Source organism: Lactuca virosa, chromosome 5 (genome assembly GCF_052849685.1).
Source record: "Lactuca virosa cultivar CGN04683 chromosome 5, Lactuca_virosa_CGN04683_v6, whole genome shotgun sequence".
NCBI classification, from domain to species: domain Eukaryota; kingdom Viridiplantae; phylum Streptophyta; class Magnoliopsida; order Asterales; family Asteraceae; genus Lactuca; species Lactuca virosa.
Window position 1 is genome coordinate 455,007,431 of NC_136430.1, and position 10,289 is coordinate 455,017,719.

General features: G+C 32.4%; 1 protein-coding gene across 2 annotated transcripts; it reads right to left on the minus strand.

Moving 5' to 3' along the window:
• Positions 1-5,118: 5,118 nt before the first annotated feature.
• LOC145114488 (protein TIFY 4B-like) lies at positions 5,119-8,420 on the minus strand. 2 transcript variants are annotated; one of them, XM_079050505.1, is made up of 9 exons: positions 8,136-8,419; positions 7,903-8,048; positions 7,578-7,699; positions 6,360-6,450; positions 6,156-6,270; positions 6,009-6,074; positions 5,873-5,933; positions 5,601-5,806; positions 5,119-5,429 (listed from the first exon to the last, which is right to left on the minus strand). In XM_079050505.1, exons 1-8 carry the CDS (start codon positions 8,263-8,265, stop codon positions 5,656-5,658), a joined length of 882 nt encoding a protein of 293 aa, XP_078906631.1. In that variant the 5' UTR covers positions 8,266-8,419; the 3' UTR covers positions 5,119-5,429; positions 5,601-5,655. The 2 variants fall into 2 exon arrangements, with proteins under 2 accessions (XP_078906631.1, XP_078906632.1); XM_079050506.1 differs by lacking the exon at positions 5,119-5,429 and having other exon boundaries at positions 5,709-5,812; positions 8,136-8,420.
• Between the last annotated feature and the right edge of the window lie 1,869 nt (positions 8,421-10,289).

The window sequence follows — 10,289 nt, forward strand, 5'->3', positions numbered from 1 at the left end:
GATGTGGCTCTATTCGAATGTTGCCACGTGTCGAACTTTGGGTGGGCCGCGTCCCACTTGTGTGCGCTACGCATACTGTTCGTGCACGCAAATTTTTAACATTTTCAAAAATTCACATCCTTTTCATACGAGTTCCGTTTTCAATGTTCTTTATATCAACAAGTAGCTATCACCGAGTAATACAACTTTTATTTAGACTATGTCGACTAATTCTCACTTATTTTTTAATTTATATTTTTAGAGAGGCTTAGACTGTTAAAATCCGTACAAAAATCATATCTTTTTCATCCGACATTCGTTCTTGACTGTGTTTATATTAACGGACTTCTATTCATGAGATCTTCAACTCCAATGTACATTGTTTTAGCTAACACTCAACCGATTTACATTTCGATTTTTGTGTTGACGTTGCTGCGTTAAAACTTTGAAAAATCATAACTTCCTCATATGAAGTCATATTTGGATGTTTTTTATATGCACACTCTCTCTTTTACGATTACTATGACTTTTGTTTAGATTACTACTAATAAGCGACCTATCTCCGATTCATTATTTATGGCACACTTTGCCATATATGGTTGAACGCGAAACTTCAAAGGATTATATCTTCTTCATATGAAGTCGGATTTAAGTGCCCATCATATCCCCAAGATAGTCATTACGACTATTACATCTTTAGCTAAGATTATTTACCATATCTTAAATGTTTAGCCCGAATTTACGGGTGTTACACTTTGTTTCTTAACTTTATATTTGAAAACTTCAACAAAGGTGTCACAATTATGTTTTAACATGTAGAATATAATTATAATGACTATATTTGTTAATAAAGTTGATTTGTTATCTAGTGCTAAATCTTGAACATTTATTAGAAAAGAAGTCACACATTACAGTGTAAAGTTCCTTAATAATTATTTTCTATATAGTTTAGTGAAAATATCATTAGGAATCTCTTATATATAAATAAGATTCACATATATCAGATAAACTAGATTATTTGCCTTCAAATGTATTCTTTTTGAAGTTGGAATATATGTATTTCATTTCTAAAATAAAGATAACAATGTCTTAGATAAGTTTGATTCAAAACAAGTTTAAGTCAAAAAGGGTTTGTATATAGAACTTGTTATTCATAAAACATTGATATTTACTTTTTAATTCCTATTAAGAGATATAGTCTCATAAACAAAATTTTAATCATTACAGAATATGAAGTGATTGTTATGAAAAACAATTTAAGTAAATAATCAAATTTTAATAAATTAATTGAGACATGCATTTAGATAGGCTAAATTAAAACACATATTGTTCCAAAACAAATATTGTTTATAATACAAGTACATTATGTCCTGAGCATAATTAATAAACTAAACTCCGAGAGTACAGTTCTAACTTGATTGTGCTAAGCTGGTTACTCTTATGTAATATATGCATGCCATTTACAAATATTAGATTAACATTAAGTACCAAATACTTGAGTGTTATATGAAAAGTATAAGTTCTATCTAGTAGATACCTGAAGTACTAGTCTCTCCATATTTTCTTCTCAGATAAGTGAGACAGTTCCTCTTCCAATGTCTTGTTTCTCTATAAAAGAAACATGATCTATCTATGTGAGCCTTCTTGGACTTATTGGGCTTGAAGGTGTCATTTCCATGATTTAAAGGCCTCTTAGAGCACACATGATAACTCTCTTCAACCTTGCATTATTCATGTGTTTGATATGGTTCAAACCAAATCGAAATCTTTGCTCAACCCGACGAAACATATAAAATGCTTCTAATCCTTCTAGTTTCGTCCTTATGTCAGGAATAACCGAATACAATATCATTTAAAACACATTTAGAATTATTGTAATGCTTCCACCAAGCATTATGTTCAGTTTTATGGGTAATATCAGGATTTTTAGGAATAGGGCCGTCAAGAATGTACAATTTATTATCTTTCTTGAGATTGTCTTTCAAGACACAAATCCATTGGATAATATTGTATCCATCGAATGTTATATGTTCATGTAGATCTCTAAGATTAAAGTGATGCATGGTAACAATATTGGATTTTGTTCTCATCTACAAATTTTTTTAACAAAATTCATTTAGTATTTTCAACATTTAACTCTTTAATAATTAATATCATTTTAGTTTCTAGAAACATCAATTATAAAATATCTACTCATTTCGGCTAAATGATTTTTATAAAGTTACTTTGGATTTTAAAATTAGTTTTCTTATCATCCAATGCATTTATTCGATAGATACATAATTGAAAAATGACTTAGGAGGGTAACAATCTCTTGCTTTTGTTTATATTTTGTTATTTTTTTTATACATAATTTACCATTTAACTTGTTGGTGTTCACAAAATACCATTATGACATGTTATTGTAGGTTTTCGGTGATTTTCTCATCTCCGACGACTCTCCCGTCATCTTCTTTGATGAGTCTTCGATCAGATGAGTTTTTTTGGTGACTTCGTCGCAGTCAAAAATCTGACATTGATGTACTTCAACCCCATAAATTGAAGTTCACCCACTTTCCAGATCACTAAACCTTCAAAGACACAAGCACTCCAAATCAATTTCATCAATGGAGTGATAAATTTGAAAAACAAGCAACTATGGATATGAAATCGAATGGACGGACAAGAATATATATGCGTTTAAAACTGAATCAAGAAAACAAGCAGATGTGTGTGTTTGTCTGGGATCTAAAAAACCCACATCCGTTGAACATCTTCATCATGTTCATCATCCAAAAACCCATAAACTTTGTTCATTTTCATCGTCCAACAAAACCCTAAATCTTGTTTGCATTTGAGAAATCAAAACCCACATTTTCCATATCCAAGACCGAGTCACTTCAAAACCCTATTCACTTCAAGCTTCAATGTGTACATGTATTCTTGTGAGTTCTACACGCTTCATTCGCTTCAAGCTTTTAAATCCAAAATATATTCAAAACCCAAGATTTATTTAGAGTTCTTAAACTAGAATCCGGATTTCTTATGTGTTTGTGTGTATTATTTTGCTCTTGAATGTACGTTGTTCTTGAATGTGTTCCGAATTCATATGTTCATGTGTATGAGATTCTTGTGTGTGTGTTGTTGTGTTCTTAAGGTACAAAACTTGGAAAAAAATTGACGTTTGTTCAAATTTGATCCATAACCCGGAAAATAGTATATTCAAAAGATTGTGTGCTTTCATGAGAGAGAGAGAGAGAGAGAGAGAGAGAGAGAGTGTGTTCATCTTGACTAAGAAATTCAAAGATGGTCAGGAAACTCAAAGATTGCCGGAAAGCTCATGTATGGCCGGAGGCTAGTCGGAGATATCAAAGTTGTTGGAACCGCTAAATCCAGTCATAATGACATTTTTTAAAACACTAGAAAAAAGTTCAATGATAAATTATGTATAAAATAACTAAACGTGAACAAAAATGACAATTTGTTACCATCGTAAGTAATTATACAATGCATATTAAAAAAAAAGTGTTTAGAAACGTAGCCTCGTCACCTTTTAAAAACAGTACTATAAAAGAAATAAATGGATCATTTAAGAGGAATTGATAGATAACCAAATATTATTCAAAGTCCCATAATCGAATTGTATAATTGAGGTGTGTATGAATTTACAAAACTACCCCTATTAACAATTACATTGTTTATTTGGATTACCGGCCACGTGGATTTTAGAATTTTAGATTTATTTAAAATAAAAACTTCGTTTACAACGTTTCTAAGCATTAGTTTTATACATTTTTTTTGTCCGAAGCATTAGTTTTATACATTTTTGCTTCATTTTTTGTACATTGGTCTGGCGAGTGTTGTACAATATTTTTCTAGATTTTAATTGATTAGGATAGAACATTCTTTTGTCATATTTGAATCTTAAATCCTCCTTGCAAACGTACATTTTCTTGATGAAACTTAATACCAATTTAAGCATCCAACCACGACCTTATATGAATGAATGACATTGTACGTTCGTACTTTGCCTTTTTGTCATTGATGATAATCAATCATTTTGGACATGCCTCTAGTTTCTATACATATTTCAAGCCTTAAAATTTACATCCATTTGAATACGTATTTGGAGACTTTTTTTACCCTTAATGACAATGTATTATGTATACTAAAACACCTAAGCGTTATACTTTCCAATTAAATCTTCATGACATATAAATCCATTTTTCAAATCAAATAATAATATAATATGAAATCCACCTATTAATGCTCAGTACAAAAATATCATATCGGTTCTTCGTTTTGATTTCCATGCACATACTTCTACGATAAGATAGGCGCAACTTAAGCACAATCTTCGAATACACAGTGTACAACCATTTAATGCACACCCTTTTACGATTTTATTCATAAATATTCATGTTAAATCACTAATAGTGTGTACATGAAAAGATAAAATTTTGCTTGTATAGATTCCAGACAAAACATCAACAATTTTTTGAATCGTGATCTTTCCTATAATACCATATATGAAGATGTATAGATTATTTTTATTTAATTTAAATTGATTTGAATATGAATGACACTTAAAATGTAGACTATCTTTTTATATTGCCTTCTGTCTCATCCTTTCATCCCAAATACAACATAATTAAATTAAGTTTGATTAAACACCCCAACTCCCCAAGTGAAGTCACAGGGAGGAACATAAACATGTATCAACACGGACTACTCAACCATCTGGGCCCAAGATACAACCGTGGCCCAACTCAACAACACCCCACAAATCCACACAATCCGCATGGCACATGGGGTAGGGACTAGGGTGCACACTTTCCATCAACGTTTAAAACTTGTCTGCAACACACGATTTAGGTGTTTAAGGCCTCCCAACTTATTCTCTTTACAGATATTTTAAAATATGCAAAACTCAATCCAAACCAATAAAGCCAAACTATGACTTAATCAAGGTTAAGTTTGATTCAGTTTTATGTTATATACTCTATTTTTTTAAACGCTTTTCCATTTAATTCTCAATTACTTTTACCTCAAAAAACGGACAAGGTCATCTTAGGGAGACATGCACAAATAGGTAAATTGCACACTTGGTCCCTATCTTTTTTACACTTGGATGGTTTTGGGGTTCCATGGCCACCAACATTCAACTTTTAAATGTCATAAAATATATTTACCATTCAGAAAACTCTCCAACTCTCAAGTTTTTAAACGCCTTAAGCAACCACCAACATTCATTCTTACAAAACCATTGCCCCATGAACATAACAACATACAACAACAAGACTAGCAAGCACCTCAAAATCCTAACATCTTTTAAAAGCTTCAAACTACAAATTAATCTCCATTCTACTTCATGCCTCTACCATATCTTAATTAAGTTGACTATATTTACCTTTAATGAATTCTTAAAGTCCTCACATCACATCCTTCGTCATCTTCAAAGGAAAAACAGCCTACACAACAAGTTGAAATCATCTATATATATATATATATATATATATATATATATATATATATATATATATATATATATATATCTATCTACTTTTACACTTGTATTAATGAAGTAAAATAAATATCGTTTGGTAAAAGCTAGATGACATAAAAGGGTATATTTGGAAAACCTTTGGTCAGCAAGGATGGCAGAGAGAGTTGTGGTCTGCATAGGTGGCTTTGAATTTAGCTAAAGCGGTTAGGGGTGTTGGGTGGTCTGACCGGAGGTGGTGAGCAGGTGGTGCTCCTGCTTGACTGCTCATTAATCTGTTGACTGTTTATGTAAACATCAAACGTTCCACCACTGCATGCTCCTCCTTTTCTCTTGCTCTTAAACCTTTAACTAACAGATATGTCAGAAAAATATGACGGATTTACCCATGTACAGAATTCAAGATATTACCTATCTTTCCGCTTCTCTAGATATCTTTGAACCGATGCTTTTCTGCTTGCCGAACCTTCACCTTTCAAAATTTAATCACAAAATTGTCAATTTTGGTAATTTTGTATTATTGTAAAAAATCTGTATATTTATTTACCAGAGATTTCTTCACGCGATATGCTGCTTTCCTCTTTGTGCAATCGATAGTTATCACTCATTCTCACTGCATCAGTCAACTTAACTTAGTAATACTACTTCTTGTTTCAGCATTATTAGGGTGAAATACATACTTTTTTTTTTGTACCTGTTTGCAAGATTGGCAGATTGATGTTTGGAGGTTGTTGCAACATGTTTCCATCAACTGGATCTTCATGAGGAAACTGAAGAGGGCTTGCAGCAAGCTGCAATAACGCACGTGCCTGAAATGAAATTACTCAGTTACTGACATTCACATTAATAATTAATAATTAATTACAAGCTGAATTTGGCATAATAACATATTATATACCTTATCAACTGGGATATCATCATACACATTCACCTTCCCACTATAAAATATTGTCATCTGTCCTTTTGCCTCTTCTATCACACCACCAATCCTGAAAAATTCAATTATAACTTTACTCATTTTCTCATACATTTTAAGTAACTTTGTCTTGCAGTTTTGACTAATATATGAATAAATACAGGGTATATAAGCTTAGCGTATGAGTTAAGAGGCTTTAAATGTGTACAAAAATTCCATTTTATCTCACAGGTCAATCTTACGATTTATGTGAGGGTTTGTAAGCCGGATTTGAGCAGTTGATTGTTCAGGCATCAATAAAGATGGAAAACAATTATAGATGTATCTTCCGGAAATGCTAATGTACAAAGCACTTTATAGTTTATAGTTGGAAAAGTCATAAATAGGGTAAATAAAAAACGGCAACACTAACATATTAGGTCAACTGTTACTTCCTTTCAATAGTAATGGGCCACACTTAGAAAAAGGGTAACTGTTTGTCAGATGACACCAAATATAACATCCCTATTAGAGCCACTATGGTGTAGAGAACTAATTGGCTGAAGAGTTTTATTCAACCTACTCCCACCTAGTTTGAGATAAAGTCATAAAGTATTCGATTAGTTGATGACTTGATGTGATTGTACATGCAAGAACCTTATATTATGATGTTTATCATCAGTTAGTTAAGAGCTTGTTATGTGAAGTTTTTAACTTCCATCACATACAATAAGCCAAACTATAGGTAGTGGATATCCTGAGAAGGAGATTGAATAACACCTTCTTGAAGTCTCTATAGAACATTAAGGATATACAACCTCAGTTAAAGTTAAACAACTTGATTCTCTAAACTACATTTCTATCATTAATTTAACATTGCTAAGACTAACCAATAATCATGTAGGTTAAAAAAAATACAAAATACTATAAAAAGATGCAGGCTTTACCAATGTATATGTAACAGTCCCCACCCCAAACTTGTAATAGGCTAATCCACATTCTTATATGCATCATCAACCAAAATGTAATATATATGAAAGAAACAATACAAATTATACAAGAAAGTCATGTTTGGGGAGTAATGATGTCGAGTTTAAACCAAATTCATTTAGAATGACAATGGGCCAAAGAGAAAAAGGCTTTGCTATCAAATTAGGGCATCAGTCATGAAACATCTATACTCATCAAATCAGATAGCGATAAAATGATTTGAGAGGTTACCCAGGAGGAGTAGAATCATTATCACCCAAAAAATCAGACTTCTCTGTATCATTGCGGTGACCTGGAACTGATTCTTCCGCTGAAAGAGAGATCTCCGTATCCGCACTTGTTCCATTTTGGACCTACATTTGATAGTTTTATATAATTAATCAAAGTTAGCAGGTAACACAGTAAAGTAATCGTGGATCAAATAGTAATATAATATACAAAAGCATAAAGTATAAGCATGTCAGTAACTTTGTTAACAATATTATATAAGCATTCACGATTTATTTAAAAAATAATTAGGAAAACGAGTGGAGATAATGATATCGGTGAAACGTACACGAGTGGTTGGGGTTTGTTGTTGCCGTGAAGTAATGTAGAGCTTCCGGCTACCATCTCCGGATTCCGGTGCCGGTTCAAGCAACGCTTTTAGCATAATTACTTGCTGGATCGCCTGCGATTTGTTCCACGACGGCCGTCTCATCCCTGTACGTACATCAAATAAGCAAAATTCAAACACAAACGCAGAAAACGCCTCCAAGAAACGAAAAGAACAAGCGTCGCGATGTGCACCTTTTTGCTTGAGATACCGGCGGCAGTCTTCGCGAGTGAGCTGAGAAATGTCGTCTTCAGTCAGCTGATGAAGTGGTTTATCAAGCGCTGACAAGGCCGAGGTGGAGAACGGTGGCTCCTCCGTTGACATGGTGGGATTTTGACAAAAGTAACCGAAATTAGATCAAAACCAGAGATTCAATTTTGAAGAATTTTGCCCCAATTTCATATTTTTATGTATGAGAAATTTGGGGGAGAAGAGAAGTGTGCGTGTTTGTCGTTTGAGTTTGGGACATTTTAGCCGCCGCGTCGATTTATAAGGGCTTTTTCTTTAAGCTCGCCATCCAATGGGGAGGCCGCAACTTGCCACCCCATAATGCCACGTACTCCATCTACCTTCTATTTCTATTTCACTTTTTCTCTCAAAATTTCTTTTACATTTTGCTTCAAAACTTCCTAACTTATAAAAACTTCCTAACTTATAAAAAGGATAAAAATTGAGTTAGGCTGAGTGGTGTAGTAATGTGGACGTGTATGCCGTCGCCATTCTACCAGGACTTTAATGTCGACAGCAAACACCGTCCCTCGATAACTACATTACATTTTTTTGTAGGTATCTTTAGGTGGCGATATATCTATACCGCTTAAATTCAAATGACAATAACACTCTATACCTTGATGCACAACTATTAAAGTCATAGATACAAACAAAATTTACAAATGTTTGAGGCATTAGATTACACCACATAGTTATATCAACATAAAAATGCATTGAGTGGATATGACATTAAATGCAGAAATATTGTTAGACACCACACCCGTTAGTTTTGAAAGTTTTAAATTAGATATAAAAAAACTTTAAAGAAGAATCGGTTAAATAATTGTTTTGAAACCAACCTCGTTAATAAGTGTTTGTTCATGTTTTTCGCACATAAATAAGAACCTGATACAAAACCTTATTGTATTCGTAAAATCTTACCGAATCTTGTGTTTAACTGGTTGAGTTTAGTTTTAAACCGACGAGACCATGAATGAACGTATGTGGTGTTGAGTATACACATAATACTCTAAGAAATTTATTATAGTATTTGCTATGTAAACAATATAAATCGAAAATATTTATTATCAGGGTATATTTTCTAAAGATAAATCGATCACAACGGGCGTACCCTTATTAGAAATATGGGGTTTTGAATTTTTAATATCATTGGTTTTGAATCGACTTTTGGAAATTGTATGAAAAACACCATGTAAGTAAAAAAAAATTGGTTTTGGTATTATAGTTTTTTGTTCTAAATTGAAAATCACATTTTACAATTTTGTTCAAACGTTGAACATTTTAGTGGGACCTTCCAGTTACCGATTATCATGCAAGGTTGGAATTGGCTGTTAACATGGCACCAAAGTTACTACATCATCAATTGTGTTTGATTTTAATAATTCATTAGTATTTTTCTTTTCAAATCGAACAACTTCATGCCATTGTTTGTGGACATCGTGAACTTGTGATTCTCCCAAAAATAATGTCACCACAATAAACTTATTCAAGCAAAAATATTCCAGGAAATCTGCTCTTATACGTATCGAACATATTCATCACATCGATTTAAATGCTTCGAGGTTCTTGGGAGTGAAAATTTTAGGGAAAGAATCCATTATGTTATGTTCTAAAGTTGGGGTTTAGATCGGATAATATAGTCAAGAATTCCATAATTACTTATTACTTCAAACATGTAAACATTGATAATATACATACATTTTCGATCTTTTGCCTGAGATGTATTTGATTTGACCTTGGTGTTTTGCATGACACAAATTTAACCTTGGTATTTACAATCTAATCTTAAGTTATTAGATGAACAAAAAAAGACAACATGGTACAAGGGATGATCTAGGTTTAAATCATTAAAGAATTTAGATTGTTGGATACACGTGAAGCCACCATGGATATGGGACAGCAACAACATCCAACTAGAGATGAAACATATTGGATTAGGTGTCTAAGACAATAACTAAATTGGTATATACTTGAATTAAAAGCAAAGTTCCTTTGGGTTGCCCTCAAAACTAGTAATTAACATAATGACTTTTGGAAAGAGATGTTAATTTATTGGTTTATTATAAGATTAATTAATTAGAAATAAATAATTTATTGATATATTATGAGTTTAATAT

Excerpts from the sequence above, each read along its gene's own strand:
- LOC145114488 (XM_079050505.1), bottom strand. The coding sequence starts at position 8,265 with ATGTCAACGGAGGAGCCACCGTTCTCCACCTCGGCCTTGTCAGCGCTT. Across the intron at positions 8,049-8,135 it reads CCGGTATCTCAAGCAAAAAG|GGATGAGACGGCCGTCGTGG; the intron begins GTGCACATCGCG and ends ATGTACGTACAG. Across the intron at positions 5,807-5,872 it reads CTAGAGAAGCGGAAAGATAG|GTTTAAGAGCAAGAGAAAAG; the intron begins GTAATATCTTGA and ends TGTTAGTTAAAG.